Below are 18,649 nucleotides of genomic sequence, written 5' to 3' on the forward strand. Positions count from 1 at the left end.
ATTATTATTATTATTATTGCTACTACTATTTGTACTCACTAGGAGTTCTCATACAAGCCATCATGAAAGATTATTCACTGACAACAACCAATGGTGTTCCCTAGAATCTGGATTACAACAAGTCTCCCCAAATGTCCAGTACTCCCCACCTCTTTCGATAACCTTTACAAGTGACTCTGCGTTATTGCACCAACCTCTTGCCATTGTTTTCTCGTTGGCTATGACCATTTTTTTCACTGGAATTTGGATCACAATAGGCCTAGCCAATGTCCCAATACTCTTCGCACTCATCCTATGGAGGTCTGGTTAGTGTTCTCCCTTCTCTATCCTTTTATCCTCGATCCTTTATGACTATTTTTTGTGACACGAGTCGAGGCGTGTGCCTTTTTTGGTAGGTATTACCTCCTCATTTTGTTTTACTTTTGTTGTAATGTCCATGTGGTTGATTAGTGGGCTTAGTTGCCGCATTTGAGGATTTTCCTTAAGATTTTAGCTGCTTTTACAATTTCTGTTTATTGTATAGTCTCAGTCATCCTTTTGATTCCAATTTCTCCTTGTTCATTTTCAACTTTTTTTTGTATTCCTTGTCATGTACTATTGATATTATATTAACTTTCTTCATGTTTCATATTTTTTCCATTTCTATGAATTATTATTTTTTATTCTTTTTTATTACATTTTCACCCCAAACAAGGAGCATTGCCACTTTGGTGTAGAGGGTTACTATCAGGGGCAGCAACTACTGGGGTACTATGTTGGGATTTGGGCAGCAAGATGTCGGTTCACGTTGCACTTGAACTTCTGCATGTCAGTACAGTTAGGGAAGCAGGAATGGAATTCCAGAGTCTAGCGGTTCTGGGGAAGAAACTACTGGAGTAGAAAGATCTTTTACATCATGGGATCTCTACAGTGTGGGGGTGGGATTTAGCTGCTTGTCGGGTTTGTCGACGGTGTCTACGTCGTGGAGGCACAAGTGTGTGCAGATCGTCAGAGCATTCACCATCAAAATACTTGTAGAACAGGCTTAGATGCCAGTTCAGGGCCTATCAGATTGGCGACTCTTTTTTTAACCTTTTCTAGGAGTGAGAGACTAGTAGCAGATGCACCAGCCCAAATGTGACAACAATACTCCATACATGGACGAATGGTGGCCTTATAGAGGTACAGGATACTTTCAGGTGTAAGTAGTTTTCTAGCACGGTAGAAAGAGCCTACCTTTTTCGCAGCGGCCCTAGCAATGTTTTCAATATAATTGTTCCAACTCATGTTTCCTGTGAACGTTAGGCCAAGCAGTTTGAAAGATGTACTCTCGGACAGGGAGTCACTGGCCATTGCTATTGGTGGCAGAGAAGGTTTCTTGTAATTATTGAAGGAAACCAGTTTAGTCTTGGCAGCATTGAATGTGACCATCCATTTATGTCCCCATTCCACTGCAGATTGGAGGTCATCCTCTAGTGTTTTTGCCATTTCTTTAGATACGTGTTCATTTGTTTTCCTGTCATGCCTGTTATAGAGTGTAGTGTCATCAGCATATATACCCATCTCAGAGGCAGTTTTATCGGGGAGGTCATTAATAAATATTAGGAACAATAGAGGTCCAAGGATAGACTCCTGAGGCACTCCTGCATTTATATCACACTATTTAGATGTACGACCATCGAGGACAACCTGGATTTTTCTCTTATCTAAGAAGGATTTAATCATGTTAAGTATTCTACCAGTGATACCGTATGATTTAATTTTCCTGAGGAGACCCTTGTGCCATACCCTGTCAAAAGCCTTAGATATAACTAGAGCTATTGCTCTGCCCTCCCCCGCTTTGTCCAGTGAATGGTATATACGTTCAGAGATTACAATGAGGATGTATGCTATGGAACAGGCTTGTCTAAATCCATATTGTTTGTCAGTCACAAATGACCATAGGTTATGTGCATGTTCTTTTCTTAGTCTTTCAGCACTTTCTACAAGATTCTTGAGATTCCCAGGCTGACTTGAAATTGATTCTAATTTTCTAAATCCACTTGTCAAATCATTTTGTCACATTTCCCCATAGCTCCCATCATAGCCACCAGTTTATTCAACTCTTTCAATTCTTTTCATCTCTTTTTTTTTTTTTTTTTTTTTTCAAGTCCTGGCACTTTTTTACTTTCTTCTTCTTCTTCTTATTATTATTATCATCATTATTGTTGTTGTTAGTAGTAGTAGTAGTAGTAGTAGTAGTAGTAGTAGTAGTAGTTTTCACACACGTTGTCACGAGAGATTACTCACTGACAACTGCGGAGTTTGGTTGACAAGTCTCCCCAGATTTCAAGTACTCTTCACCTCTTTTGATAACCTTTGCAAATTAATTTGTATTATCGCAACGGCCGTTTACCATTGACATCTTTCAACAACCATTGGTCATCACCCGAAATTTGGGTGGTAACAAACCTCCCCAAAACCCATATTATTAACTCGAGAATCTGTACGGAATCTGTACGGAATCTTTATGAGGTTAGGTTAGGTTAGCTTGACCTCGTTCCGTCAGCCATGACCGAGTAGAAGTCTTAAGTAATTCGTAATTGTATTTTTAGTATCGTCCGCACTGAGGATTAAACCTTCTACCTCCAGAAGAGTATATCTTAGAAATGAATTTTACTTAGTACTGTATCCGTTACACCGCGGGTCCTTGCTAACGGAACTAGCGCATGCTAACCCAAACGATTAAATAAAGAATACCATTCCAAATTCTGTTCATATCCCGAGATATATTTGAAGAAGGTCGGAGGTTATATGGGTCGAAATGTGATAACAATAAAAGTCTAAATGATGCAAATAATGTAAATTAATTTTATTTTTGAATTCTATGAGTTCATATTTTTCCTATAAGCTCAATTTACAGTGTCTCTTCTTTCTGTTGCAAAGAGAAACTAATTTGAAGTTATTTTTAATAGCTTGCCACTCGTCTTGCCGAACATGTATTGGGCCTGCTATGGAACAATGTCTGTCGTGTTCTCTTCCCGGTCAGATGGTTTACAAAGGAAGATGCGTTGACCACTGTCCGCCATCGATGTTCGTTCAAAGCAATCACTGTGTAGGTGAGTGGACTTTTATTCTCCCCCACCCCCCTTTTTTATGTTGCAGTATAGCACCGGAAACAGTTGTTTATCCTGGAGGATTTGCCTGGTGGAAGAACTTATGGTCGGCTAGAACCTTTTATGAGAATTAGACGATTGGTTGTGAGTCAATAGACACACGTGTGTGTGTTTGAATTTGAGATAACTGTGCATATTTGTGACGAGCCGTGTTAAAGTTGGCTCCTCCTCCCCCTCCTCCTGCTCCTCCTCATCATCTGGACAAAATAAATGTTGACGCAGGAGGGGCTTTTTTTTCATTGCTGCATCTTCATCATTGTCTCTTGTCCCGCTTTATCCCTTGTGTTCACAAGAAAACATATATTCGATGTGGTGGCCCCGTGATGAATAAATGTGTCTAACACGTGCATCGCTATTACATAAAAACGTATGGATGACACAGGAAATAATCCAATTTATCTTTATATATATAGATAATGGTATTTATATAAGATTGAAGTTTACCATTGCGTATATCAGGTACACACTACATCCTTTTGATTTCATTACTATATATATATATATATATATATATATATATATATATATATATATATATATATATATATATATATATATATATATATAAAGGACTATCCACTTGTCTTGTGCTTCCTTTTTTTAAAATTAAATATGTTTTTAACTCTTTTTCAAGATGTCTTTTAACATGTTTTATTAATCATTTGTTCATATTATAAGCTCTATTTCCTTTTCGGTTTTATTGAGTTTTTACATCTGGCTGAGTTTACTTTACTTGTAAATATTAACTCTTTAATATTTATAATATATTTTAAGTTTACCATTTTGATTACCCTAGTAAACTTATTGTAATTTTTATTTATATATATATATATATATATATATATATATATATATATATATATATATATATATATATACTTATATTATATATATAATTATTTACTAATATAATATAAGCATATATATATATATACTTATATTATATATATATATATATATATATATATATATATATATATATAATTATTTACTAATTTATTGCTTGACAAAAGGAATATATAGAAGGGGTTATTTTAATTTCCTTAATCCATGGATTTTAAACAATGACTCATCAGAGGAAATGAAATGCAGTTAGCAAAATGTTCAGCTGCGAACGGACTCTTCCGAATCACCAGGATTATTGTGCTATCCTTGGTATTTTGATAACTAAACTATTGATTCCGAGGTCTATTGCACACTTAATTCAATGCTCAAATTCTATTACTCAAGGGGATAATTACAATGGAATGGTATATCCACCTAATTTCGTTGGACCACAGCAACTAACACCCAATCAACGCAACAACGAACAAGGTTACCCGGTATACTTTTCGGAATATCAATAAGGAGCAGTACGCTTTCGCTATATGGGAATATCACTTTCTCCCATGGGCATATTTTCTGCCCACCCGGATTTATAACCCCAAACGACATTGGACTCCTTCCGATAATGGACTACCCAGGTTGTATCAACTTCTCGTTTCGTATTTTCTCCATATAATTATCCACAACCACTCAAAAAACTATTTTCAATAATTGTGCTGAAAAGCAAAATAGCGTCCATTCGCAGCTGAACATTTTGCTAACTGCATTTCATTTCCTCTGATGATATGAGCCATTGTTGAAAATCCATCGATTAAGGAAATTAAAATAACCCATTCTATGTATTCCTTTGTCAAGCAATAAATTCTTAAATCGAATATATGTCTCTATATGTTGTTGTTTTTTCAGAATTTAAAATTGAACCACGAAACTTATATATTGCTCTATTCTTAAATATTGAGCTTTTCCTTTTTGGCTAGGATCTCCTTGAAAGTATTACTTCAAGTAATATCTATCAGGATTTTTCATCTGAATTCTATCAGTGTCTTATCTCGCTTATAATTATTTACTATATATATATATATATATATATATATATATATATATATATATATATATATATATATATATATATATATAATCCTTCATTAGATTATTCTTGTTTTGTACAATTCGTACAAGGACTCTTATTGTGTTATCCTAATCATTATTGGTATAATTTTTCTACCTAGGATTATTATTTTGCTTATATCGAAATTCACGATATACCAAGATTAAAACAAATGACTATTAAATGATGACTTTTATAAACCTATTAATTTTATAAACGTATCGATTTTATTAACGCATCGATCTTATAAACGTATCGATTTTATGAATGCATCGATGCAAAAAATTCAGAACTATTTTGAAATTAATACAAACTTACTTTATTGTCCATTTCAGTGTTAGACTAAAATGACCACCATTGTATGCCTAAATGAAGCGTGTAACAGTACCTTTCGAAGCGTCTTTCTCGCCAGATATAGTACTAACCACTGTGACATCAACAAATAAGCCCAACGTGGTGAACAGGACTTCTCTTTATGAAGGTCACGGTGGAGCTGTGTCTATTTACAGTCGAGACCAGTACTGAGTTTCAGTTGCTTAATATATTTTCGATCAAATATTTTGTAGAGAATTGAATAAGAATGTTTACTGCTATTTCATAGTACATGTGCTTTATAGATTTGTTTATGATTCGTTTTCTTTCCTATTATTATTATTATTATTATTATTATTATTATTATTATTATTATTATTATTATTATTATTATTATTATTATTATTTTAGATTGTCCTCAAGGTTGTCTAAAATGTTCTGGCACTTCTCAAAAATGTCTCATTTGTGCCGATGATGCCATATTGCACAACGGCCATTGCATGCTTAACTGTCCTGACGGATTCTACACCCACCCGGATGGAACACACTGCATGGGTAAATGACATTTTTACGTCGATTATATATTTTCTGTGGTTGTCTATTAGCGTGAGGTTTGATGATCGAATTGCACGTGATCATATTCCAAGTTTTTTTTTTGTGTGGTGGGGAAGGGGTTACTACATATCTTTTATTTCTTTATCGCAGATAATCATACAAAAATAATTAAAAATATCGATTAAAGTTGTCATTTATTGACTCTGTCTTTGAGACATTTGTAGTACAATAAGGATTCTTCTCTCTGGATGAAGTATTTTCGAAATGTTGATGAGTTTTCTAGTTTGTGCTGATGTAGCTATTAATGACATTTTTGTCTCAGAAGCGTACGTATACAAAAACTTTTTTGATGTTGAAGTTTTACTTTTGGAACCACCCTCATATATATATATATATGTGCGACGGGACACCGGACGATGCCGGGTGTCCCGTTCAGCTAGGTGAAGATAAGAATGCTTATGGCCGGAGGGGGGCGTGCTGATACTGTGTCAAAGATTAAGACAGGCGTTTATGAGATGTTCGGGAGACATGATATCTGTTTTAATGGCGGAAAAAAGGATATTATTTTTCTAGTTGGATCTGGTGAGAATGAGTTTTAACTAACGTAATTGATTCGGACAGTCTCGAGAATTGGGTTCCAAAATGTCTGCTCGGAGTCGGGGACCCGCGGTGTTTTAACTCAGAGACCACCAAGCTAGTTTGACAGATATGTTCACAAAACAATAGAGAAAGGGAAAAGAATAAGAAAATAGAGGGATAGAAAAAGAAATTCACAAGAGAAGAAAGAGGGGGGAATAGAAGATAATGGAGAAAAGGAAGGAAGATGCTTTTGATATAAACAACGATCGCCTACTCGAAAAAGATATAGAAGGGTTTAGGCAGTCTTTGGTCAGCGAGCGAAGCGTACACATCGGCTCTCGCCCCGCCTGGGGTGACAGGGGCAGAAATCTCAACAAGAACTAACTTGAAAGATCTTGTTCTTAGCTAGAGAATTAACCTGATATCTCAAGTATACAACCTGCATCACGAAGCGCGGATAACGAAAACATGACTTTAAACAAATCTAGAATGATTGCAAATAATTATTTTATTTGGTTTAAACGAAAATGACCTCAGAGTTTTTTCTTTGTTTTTCGATTGCCGGCATAAGTGAAGATGCAGTTTATTTTAGGTATGCCCTGACGCCAGACGACGAAGACACAGACATAAAACCAGAGTGACGGCCGAACAGGACAATGTTGCCACACGGACTTGGGGTCATGCACGTTTAACGTGCCTTGAGCAGCGGAGGTATGTTTTCCGGGGACCAGTGCGAATCTGGTCACGCTGGAGGGGTCCACCACTGGACGATGCATGCCCGGGACATTCGTTCTCGTTACATATGTGTGTGTGTGTGTGTGTGTGTGTGTGTGTGTGTGTGTGTGTGTGTGTGCGTGTGTGTGTGCGCGCGCGCGCGCCCTACGGGAAAGGAAAAAGGAAAAGATGAACCAAAACACAAACTGCTTCTATGCCCGAAGATGATGTTATGTTGTCGAAACTAAGGTGATTGTAGAAAAATATTTATTTAAAAAATAATTCGGCGTTTTGCTTTCTCCTTACACGTACAAATTCCACTTCAAATTTACACAATCTTTACGTAGAGGAATATATATATATATGAGGGAAATTAGACCTGGAGTCTAAAGAACAAAGTTTATTTTAATGTATTAATACTTTAAAAGAACAATGCTCAAGTAATAGCCAAGTAGTGTATTATGTACTGACGAACTTTAAAACAAATTTTCTGACGCAACTCAATAAGGACTATCCACTTTACTTACGACAAAAATGCTAGTTTTATTTTCGTATCTTTAACTCTCCATCCCATCCCTCTTTTTGCTGATGAGGAGACTATATTTAATAACAAAACCTTTGTCAATTATTGTCAATGCTTATTGTCAATTTTAATAGAATGAATATTGTTTCCGAAACGATCGTACACTCAATTTGATTTTGTTTGTTAATCCTTTTGAAACACATCTATAATTTACAATTATTCATCTTTAAACTGAATATATATATATATATATATATATATATATATATATATATATATATATATATATATATATAACATAAATGACATATATATATATTTACTGTCAAATTTTTCAGCTTGTCACCCGTCATGTTTAAAATGTGCGGGTGGAAGAGAAGACAATTGTTTATCGTGCCACAGAGGATCTGAACTGAGAGATGGCAAATGTCATACGTCGTGCTCCCCAGGGGAGTACCAAACATACGATGGACATTGCAAAGGTAAGGGTCCCAAATGACCACCTATTTTACAACAACAGTCACGATATTTGGTATTAGTGCGTATTGACAAAAACTAAAACATGTTTAATAAATATATACTTATATGTTCGGAATGGTTATATGTTGTTGCTTTTTCTTACTGGGGCGGGGATCATCGCTTATCAAGACCCAAAAGCCACTCGATGATAAGGGTTAATGGGTGTCAGATGGCAGGTGATGATAGGTAACTGTCGAAATTTAGCAAAATTTCATTATTTAACACGACGGTTCAACAAGAATTGTTCACATTAGAGTTGAAAGCGATCATGTAGTAGTCAGTTGGCAAGCAGCTTTGCGGTATTGTGTTCCATAAATGGTAGTTCTAGTAAAGAAATTTTGCTTATGGAATTTCCATTTAGTTTTAGACAAAAACAAAATAAGAGGAATTGTGGACAGTGGTTGTAGATAAACGAGTGTTTTTTGTGAATGTTTTGTAGAGGGAACCATAGATTGAAGCTCTGTCAAGCACCTGTCATGAAAATAACGATAGATCAGAGATAGACTCGCAACGTCTCTTCTGTGAGAAAGAGGAACTAGGGAGGCGAAAAGAACATCGCCAACTATGTATGTCTATTTTATTTTATGTTTTTAGGTTTAGTTCAATATGTTCTGTATGTTAGCATTTGTTTCTCCGATATTTTTGTAGTCAGAATTCTTTCTAGAAAGACATCGACTAATTATCCTCCCTCTCAATCACCTCTCTCTCCCTCCTTTTTGTTCTGTAGTCTTTCTCATTCTCTTTCTCTCCCTTGGTTCGATCCTCTCTCTCTCTCTCTCTCTCTCTCTCTCTCTCTCTCTCTCTCTCTCTCTCTCTCTCTCTCTCTGATAACATGAAAGCCCCTCACTCCATGTTAAGAATTGCTTTCTTGTTCGCTTCACTATGTCTAATTATCTACGTAGATTGACAACAGAAACCGGAGGTGAAAAAGAATTTTTTTCGGTTTTTTCAGCGTGCCGGGACGGTTGCAAACTTTGCCACGTTCACCCCAATGGAAACGCGAGCATTTGTTATCGTTGTGTGGACCAAAGAGAGAGACCAGCAGCGGACAAATGCGTGTCTTCGTGTAGCGCAACGCAGTATTTACAGGATCCTTTCTGTCGAGGTTGACCAATTGTTTCTCCCTTTGCTCCCCTCTTTCACACACACACACGCTCTCTCTCTCTCTCTCTCTCTCTCTCTTTCTTTCTCTCTCTTTCTCTCTCCATTTATCTATCAAGTTATTTCTCATTAAGTAATTTTCTGCAATCACCATCTCTTTTTCTCTTTTTGTTCAGTCCTCTCTCTATCTCTTTCTTTCTCTCTGTCTCTCTCTCTCTCACATACACACACTCTCTCTTTCTCTCTCTCTCTCACATACACTCTCTCTCTCTCACACACGCACACATACACACACACACACTCTCTCTCTCTCTCTCTCTCTCTCTCTCTCTCTCTCTCTCTCTCTCTAATCAACCTTCTTTCTAAACTATCTTCTCTCTATCTCTTTCTCTCTCTGTTTGGTCTTCTTTCTCAATCACCTCTCTCTCTCTCTTTCTCTCTAATCGACCCTCTTTATCAATCGCCCTCTCTCTCTCTCTCTCTCTCTCTCTATATATATATATATATATATATATATTTGGCCTTCTTTCGCAATCATTTCATTTCACCTGTCACCTTTCTCGCTGTTCAATTAATTTTTAATTACTATCTCCCTTCTTTCTCTCTCTCTTTCTCTCTCTCTCTCTCTCTCTCTCTCTCTCTCTATCTATCTATCTATCTATCTATTTATCTATTACTGTACATATTTCTTATCCTCATAGATTGATTTCCCTCACCTACGAGATACTAACCTATTAATATTTAATGTTCAACCAATTCACCTTCACCATTAATCTTCTTTTCTACAAACATCGAAACTCACAAACAACAAAAAAAAGAAAGAACAAAAGAAAGAAAGTAAGAAAAGAAAAGACTAATTCTGTTAATTCTCTTGTCAGATTGCCCGATCGACTGCCTCAGCTGTACAGACGAGAGAACATGCCAACAATGTCGAACTCCTTTGGTCCTTTCCGGTGGTAAGTGCGTTACCCATTGTGCCCAACATGAATACATTCGGACCGGAAAACAGCCAACCTGTAACGGTAATCCACGTCTTCATTATTTCAATCTAACAACAATTAAAAAAAAAACACAAAATAAAAAATTAAATAAAAGTAAAATACAATTCTGATAAACAGATAACCAATGAAACTGCAGTAAAATGTATTATTGACGTACAGACATACCCAGTTCTGTCTGCCAATGAATGTGGACTCCTGCCACCAATCTTAACCTGAACTCTGTATTATTCTCTTGATTTATATGGATAAAAATGCTTTATGAATAGAACTGCCGGCTATCAACGCGATGGTTCTAGGTTCATTCCTCGGCTTGGCAGATGTTCTAGTCTAGCCACACTGATGAGTTGTGATACTACGAAACAGTACTGTATGTGGATGACTACAAATATATACATACATACATAAACACACACACACACACACACACACACATATATATATATATATATATTATTTTTTTATTACCGTTTTATCTGTTTGGTTACATATGTTTTAGATGTTGGACCATGTTTACGATCTAACAGCCACGTCAGATCTTACAGAAGTGGCTGTTAGTATTAGGAAGAAGTGTTTTAGAAGAAATACGAAAAAAAAAAGGGTAAGGTAGGAGATAATAAGAGGGGAGGGAGACGGGTATTGACAATATTTCAGTTTTGAGGGTTAAGATACATTAGATTGTATTGTGTGTGGGAAGGTAGCAGATTCAGGTAGGCGTGGGTGGAGATATATGGATATAGGGAGGGGGTGGGAGGGTGGTAAAGAAAAGGGAGAGGGATAAGGAGAGGAGGGTGGGGAGTTTCAATTTTTAGGTTTAAATTTTTACTGCCTTTTGCTTATTCCGTAAGGTATATTAAGTAGATGAGAGGGAGAGAGAGAGAGAGAGAGAGAGAGAGCGAGAGGGAAAGAGAGGAAGAGATAGAGGGATAAAGAGGGAGAGAGACAGGGGAAAGGGTTAATGTAGATGTCATGTCTTTTGACAGGTACAGGGTTCATTTAAAATTTTCGTAGTCGCTATAAGTCGACTTGTCAATTTTAGTTTACAGTGGGTTGTTTTTTTATAATACATACGTTAACGCACGCGCAAATACGCAGACATACATATACATATATATGTATAAAAAATAAAAATAAAAATACCAGCGGAGGTTTACGCTATGTTTTGAGAAAAATAGAAAAACCGAATGAAATTATTAACATAATCAACGTTTCGTCCTTATTTCAGAGGACATCTTCAGGATATTGAAGTAAAAATGCAAGAAAAGAAAAAGTCATAGATCATACGAAAAAGAGAAACAGTTTTTGAATCCTACCAATGTCGGTAAAGACAAACATATGTGTGCGTATGGGAAGGTTGGGGTTTTTTTTCTTCTGTAAACTTATTCATTTTGTTGAAATATTTAAGGAAAAACGGTTAGCCAGGATCTGTTTTGATATTTTGTTCTCTGATTATTATTTTCCCTATGCTAGGGGCTAAATGGTAGAAGCCTTTTCTTTGCGTAATAGTATTAGTATTTAATATTAGTGCTGATTGTAAAAGTCTTCTTTTAGCTCTATCTATTACGTATTTAATAATTTTCGCATGATCTAAATTAAAATGTACGTATTTACTTAACGCATTTTTAAAAGTGTATATATAGACATTGAACAACCCAACCTTCCCATACGCACACATATGTTTGTCCTTCCCAGCATAGGTAGGATTCAAAAACTGTTTCTCTTTTTCGTATGATCTATGACTTTTTCTTTTCTGGCATTTTTACTTCAATATCCTGAAGATGTCCTCTGAAATAAGGACGAAACGTTGATTATTTTAATAATTTCATTCGGGTTTTCTATTTTTCTCAAAACATACATGTATATGTACATTTCTACACATCCATATGCACACACACATACGCACACACACATATAAATAAACAATGTATATGCAGACATACATGGATCCATATGCAGACATACATACACATACACGCAACTCTGATACACATATATACACTCACAAATATATATAGACACATATACATATACATATATATATATATGCACACACCTACCGATATACATATATGTGGAGATATAGATCTCCAGTAAGAAGTAGATGAAACTATGCATATATACATACATACATACACATACATACGCATCTACCCCTGTACACGTATATACAATTACATAAATATAGATATTAATAAAAATATATACAGACATATATAGACATACACACACACACACACACATAATATATATATATGCATACACAGTCATGTATATATATATATATATATATATATATATATATATATATATATATATATATATAAACTATGAGGTCGCCAAGCGTGACCCGCTCGTAAAATACGCATAAATATTATATTTTAATTAATGTAGAATTCTTATTCATTATAAACAGAAATACGGTAGGTATTAAACGTAACGTTAAATTTCTTTACCCAAGTGAAATAAAAAGAACGGAAAGATACTGAGATATGGTCAGGTGAATATTATGTTTTTGTTTTGTTTTTTCTGAATAGTTCAATCTTTGTAAATAGAAAAACTATTCAAGCTGCGATCAAAAACAAACCTAAAGACGATGAGTCATGTACAATAACTATTAGGCCAGCTTGACACAATCTTTAAAAAGTTTTGTTTCACTCTTATTTATTCTTAATAAAAGAAATCTGTCTGTGAATAATTTACGCATGCGAATTCGTGAAACAGTTAGCCAACAGATGAAAATCCGATGACCCCCCCACGTACCGATTTTTTAATTTTTACCCCTTAGCAGCCTTTTTTCCGAATGGAAATCTATTAAAAAATTTTCACGTGTCTGTATATCCTATATACCAAAGTCTGTAGATCAAAGATTCGTTGAGTATATAGGTTAAGAACTGTCCACGTACACACACATTCTCATATATATATATATATATATATATATATATATATATATATATATATATAGTTATCCACATACAGTACTGTTTCGCAGCTTATCAGTGCGGGTAGATAAGCAACTACCACAAGCCAAGATCGAAACCCGATCGCTCAAGCGACAGTTGGAGCTTCTAACCGTTGCACTATACGGCTGCTGCTATGCGGGCAGTGAATTAATAATATTTTGCCATTGTTCAAAGTACTTAAGCTCAAATTATTTACACAAAGAACATATATATATATATATATATATATATATATATATATATATATATATATATATATATATATATATAGTAGTAATTTATAAAATATATATGGCGATTAAGCTACACTGAATATTCGGCGTTTCATCCACAATAGGATTCGTCAGCCTTACGTGCAGACATTTAGATGACCCATGTAAATTATGCCTCCATGAAAAATTTGCTATCCTGTACTTTAAAGAAACCCAAAATCTATTAAACTGTAGACGAGAAATAGCCAACAATTGTGTTCACAAAATAAAACTTACTCTAGGATAGCGATACAAAATAGCTTAAAACTAACAAAAACAATAGAAAACAAACAAATAAATAAATTAAATAAACATGAATATACATAGACGACCACACACACACACACACACACACATATATATATATATGTATGTGTGCATGTATGTGTGTACACATATGTATATTTATATATATATATATATATATATATATATATATATATATATATATATATGTATAAAGAGGAGAAATGAGGAAAATCGTCTGCCTTAAACCACTAACCTAGTTCTAAAACAGATCCTTTGTTCGATAAAATGCATGCTCATTGGCTGATAGGAAGGGACGCGGTGGATACTAGAAAGCTGATTGGCTAACTAAAATCGTTAACATATATAAAAACGAGAAACAACCACAGAATTCGCGCATAAGCCTGACGAATCCTATAGTGGATGAAACGCCGAATATTCAGTGTAGCTTAATCGCCATATATATTTTATAAATTACTAACTAGCTCTACCTACGTATTGAGCACTTTTGAAGTAAATACTTAAAGTTTACGCATAAATCTATACTTTCGTATATTAATTTTATGTGAGTAAATGAAGTAGTTATATATATATATATATATATATATATATATATATATATATATGTGTGTGTGTGTATAAATATATATTAGTATACTTCAGTATTTTTTCTCTAATGCATGTTTCATTGAGAAGCAGGGACAATTCCTGTTTATTATTGAGCCTAGGAATATACTAATAAAAACACCGCCATTTTAGCCGTCTCATACTGTGATCTGTGCCTCCTATCATTGAGGCCGTACTCATCCGTATGAAAAAACGACCATCAATCAGGCTCAATATGAAGGGGGAAGGTACGCTTGAGTGCTTTTAATGATGTTAAATGATTTTAATCGTCTTTCCAATAACAGTTTTCCAACGCAGTTTTTAATTCATCACTCGCCTGAAGACAACTTATGGAAGTCGAAAACGTTCGCGACTACGGCAAATTTCTTTTTACACCCGAACAGAAAGTTCGAACATTATCCCGCACAGAAGAAAAAAATTGATTGCAATAAAAATGAACAGGAATATATATATATATATATATATATATATATATATGCGAATGGCTTTTCAAAGGTAATGCATCCAGAGAGAGAGATAAACAAAGATAACCAAATAAAAAAATTGTATATATTTTGTACCGCATTTAATTACAGATTGTTCCCAGGGTTGTGCGATGTGTAACAATAAATTCAATTGTTTCGCTTGTTTTGACGGGTTATTCCTGAAAGATAACAGCGAATGTGTCGAAGATTGTGGACCAGATTATTATAGCAACTCTCAAAAGCGATTGTGTGAAGGTAACTTTTTTGTAGTTATGTATTTTTTTATTCGCTTTGTTAACCTTATATTTTATTAGCTTTGTTAGTCTTATATTTTTATTAGCTTTGTTCACCTTATATTTTTATTAGCTTTGTTAATTTTATATTTTTATTAGCTTTGTTAATTTTATATTTTATTAGCTTTGTTAATCTTATATTTTATTAGCTTTGTTAATCTTATATTTTTATTAGCTTTGTTAACCTTATATTTTTATTAGCTTTGTTAATTTTATATTTTATTAGCTTTGTTAATTTTATATTTTTATTAGCTTTGTTAATTTTATATCTTTATTAGCTTTGTTAATTTTATATTTTTATTAGCTTTGTTAATTTTATATTTTTATTAGTTTTTTTAATTGTATATTTTATTAGCTTTGTTAACCTTATATTTTTATTAGCTTTGTTAACCTTATATTTTTATTAGCTTTGTTAATTTTATATTTTATTAGCTTTGTTAATTTTATATTTTTATTAGCTTTGTTAATTTTATATTTTTATTAGCTTTGTTAATCTTATATTTGTACTAGCTTTGTTAATCTTATATTTTTACTAGCTTTGTTAATCTTATATTTTTATTAGCTTTGTTAATCTTATATTTTTATTAGCTTTGTTAATCTTATATTTTTATTAGCTTTGTTAATCTTATATTTTTATTAGTTTGTTAATTTTATATTTTTATTAGCTTTGTTAATCTTATATTTTTATTAGTTTTTTGTTAATCTTATATTTTTATTAGCTTTGTTAATCTTATATTTTTATTAGCTTTGTTAATCTTATATTTTTATTAGCTTTGTTAATCTTATATTTTTATTAGTTTGTTAATTTTATATTTTTATTAGCTTTGTTAATTTTATATTTTTTTTAGCTTTGTTAATCTTATATTTTTATTAACTTTGTTAATTTTATATTTTTATTAGCTTTGTTAATTTTATATTTTTATTAGCTTTGTTAATTTTATATTTTTTTTAGCTTTGTTAATCTTATATTTTTATTAGCTTTGTTAATTTTATATTTTTATTAGCTTTGTTAATTTTATATTTTTATTAGCTTTGTTAATTTTATATTTTTATTAGTTTGTTAATTTTATATTTTTATTAGCTTTGTTAATTTTATATTTTTATTAGCTTTGTTAATTTTATATTTTTATTAGCTTTGTTAATTTTATATTTTTATAAGTTTTGTTAATCTTATATTTTTATTAGCTTTGTTAATCTTATATTTTTATTAGCTTTGTTAATCTTATATTTTTACTAGCTTTGTTAATCTTATATTTTTACTAGCTTTGTTAATCTTATATTTTTACTAGCTTTGTTAATCTGATATTTTTATTAGCTTTGTTAATCTTATATTTTTATTAGCTTTGTTAATCTTATATTTTTATTAGCTTTGTTAATCTTATATTTTTACTAGCTTTGTTAATCTTATATTTTTACTAGCTTTGTTAATCTTATATTTTTATTAGCTTTGTTAATTTTATATTTTTATTAGCTTTGTTAATCTTATATTTTTATTAGCTTTGTTAATTGTATATTTTTTATTAGCTTTGTTAATCTTATATTTTTATTAGCTTTGTTAATCTTATATTTTTATTAGCTTTGTTAATTTTATATTTTTACTAGCTTTGTTAATCTTATATTTTATTAGCTTTGTTAATTGTATATTTTATTAGCTTTGTTAATTTTATATTTTTATTAGCTTTGTTAATCTTATATTTTTATTAGCTTTGTTAATTTTATATTTTTATTAGCTTTGTTAATTTTATATTTTTATTAGCTTTGTTAATTTTATATTTTTATTAGCTTTGTTAATTTTATATCTTTATTAGCTTTGTTAATTTTATATTTTTATTAGCTTTGTTAATTCTATATTTTTATTAGTTTTTTTAATTGTATATTTTATTAGCTTTGTTAACCTTATATTTTTATTAGCTTTGTTAACCTTATATTTTTATTAGCTTTGTAAATTTTATATTTTTATTAGCTTTGTTAATTTTATATTTTTATTAGCTTTGTTAATCTTATATTTTTATTAGCTTTGTTAATTTTATATTTTTATTAGCTTTGTTAATTGTATATTTTTATTAGCTTTGTTAATTTTATATTTTATTAGCTTTGTTAATTTTATATTTTTATTAGCTTTGTTAATTTTATATTTTTATTAGTTTTGTTAACCTTATATTTTTATTAGTTTTGTTAATCTTATATTTTTATTAGCTTTGTTAATCTTATATTTTTATTAGCTTTGTTAATCTTATATTTTTATTAGTTTGTTAATTTTATATTTTTATTAGCTTTGTTAATCTTATATTTTTATTAGTTTTTTGTTAATCTTATATTTTTATTAGCTTTGTTAATCTTATATTTTTATTAGCTTTGTTAATCTTATATTTTTATTAGCTTTGTTAATCTTATATTTTTATTAGTTTGTTAATTTTATATTTTTATTAGCTTTGTTAATTTTATATTTTTTTTAGCTTTGTTAATCTTATATTTTTATTAACTTTGTTAATTTTATATTTTTATTAGCTTTGTTAATTTTATATTTTTATTAGCTTTGTTAATTTTATATTTTTTTTAGCTTTGTTAATCTTATATTTTTATTAGCTTTGTTAATTTTATATTTTTATTAGCTTTGTTAATCTTATATTTTTATTAGCTTTGTTAATTTTATATTTTTATTAGTTTGTTAATTTTATATTTTTATTAGCTTTGTTAATTTTATATTTTTATTAGCTTTGTTAATCTTATATTTTTATTAGCTTTGTTAATTTTATATTTTTATAAGTTTTGTTAATCTTATATTTTTATTAGCTTTGTTAATCTTATATTTTTATTAGCTTTGTTAATCTTATATTTTTATTAGCTTTGTTAATCTTATATTTTTACTAGCTTTGTTAATCTTATATTTTTACTAGCTTTGTTAATCTTATATTTTTACTAGCTTTGTTAATCTGATATTTTTATTAGCTTTGTTAATCTTATATTTTTATTAGCTTTGTTAATCTTATATTTTTATTAGCTTTGTTAATCTTATATTTTTACTAGCTTTGTTAATTTTATATTTTTACTAGCTTTGTTAATCTTATATTTTTATTAGCTTTGTTAATTTTATATTTTTATTAGCTTTGTTAATCTTATATTTTTATTAGCTTTGTTAATTGTATATTTTTTATTAGCTTTGTTAATCTTATATTTTTATTAGCTTTGTTAATCTTATATTTTTATTAGCTTTGTTAATTTTATATTTTTACTAGCTTTGTTAATCTTATATTTTATTAGCTTTGTTAATTGTATATTTTATTAGCTTTGTTAATTTTATATTTTTATTAGCTTTGTTAATCTTATATTTTTATTAGCTTTGTTAATTTTATATTTTTATTAGCTTTGTTAATTTTATATTTTTATTAGCTTTGTTAATTTTATATTTTTATTAGCTTTGTTAATTGTATATTTTT

The 18,649-nt window shown here is 31.0% G+C and overlaps 1 protein-coding gene across 1 annotated transcript in view; it reads left to right on the forward strand.

Annotated features, from left to right (window-relative positions):
• The window catches only part of LOC145259601 (extracellular matrix organizing protein FRAS1-like), a 294,783-nt gene that overhangs the window by 91,807 nt on the left and 184,327 nt on the right, over positions 1–18,649 (forward strand). Inside the window, exons 15-20 of the mRNA XM_080117256.1 lie at positions 2,934–3,077; positions 5,791–5,934; positions 8,089–8,232; positions 9,222–9,374; positions 10,249–10,476; positions 15,031–15,174. Of these exons, the coding sequence (XP_079973382.1) occupies positions 2,934–3,077; positions 5,791–5,934; positions 8,089–8,232; positions 9,222–9,374; positions 10,249–10,476; positions 15,031–15,174 (957 nt within the window). The remainder of the gene's footprint in view (positions 1–2,933; positions 3,078–5,790; positions 5,935–8,088; positions 8,233–9,221; positions 9,375–10,248; positions 10,477–15,030; positions 15,175–18,649) is intronic.

The sequence above is a fragment of the Euprymna scolopes genome, chromosome 35 (genome assembly GCF_053919585.1).
Source record: "Euprymna scolopes isolate OS-2025 chromosome 35, ASM5391958v1, whole genome shotgun sequence".
NCBI classification, from domain to species: domain Eukaryota; kingdom Metazoa; phylum Mollusca; class Cephalopoda; order Sepiida; family Sepiolidae; genus Euprymna; species Euprymna scolopes.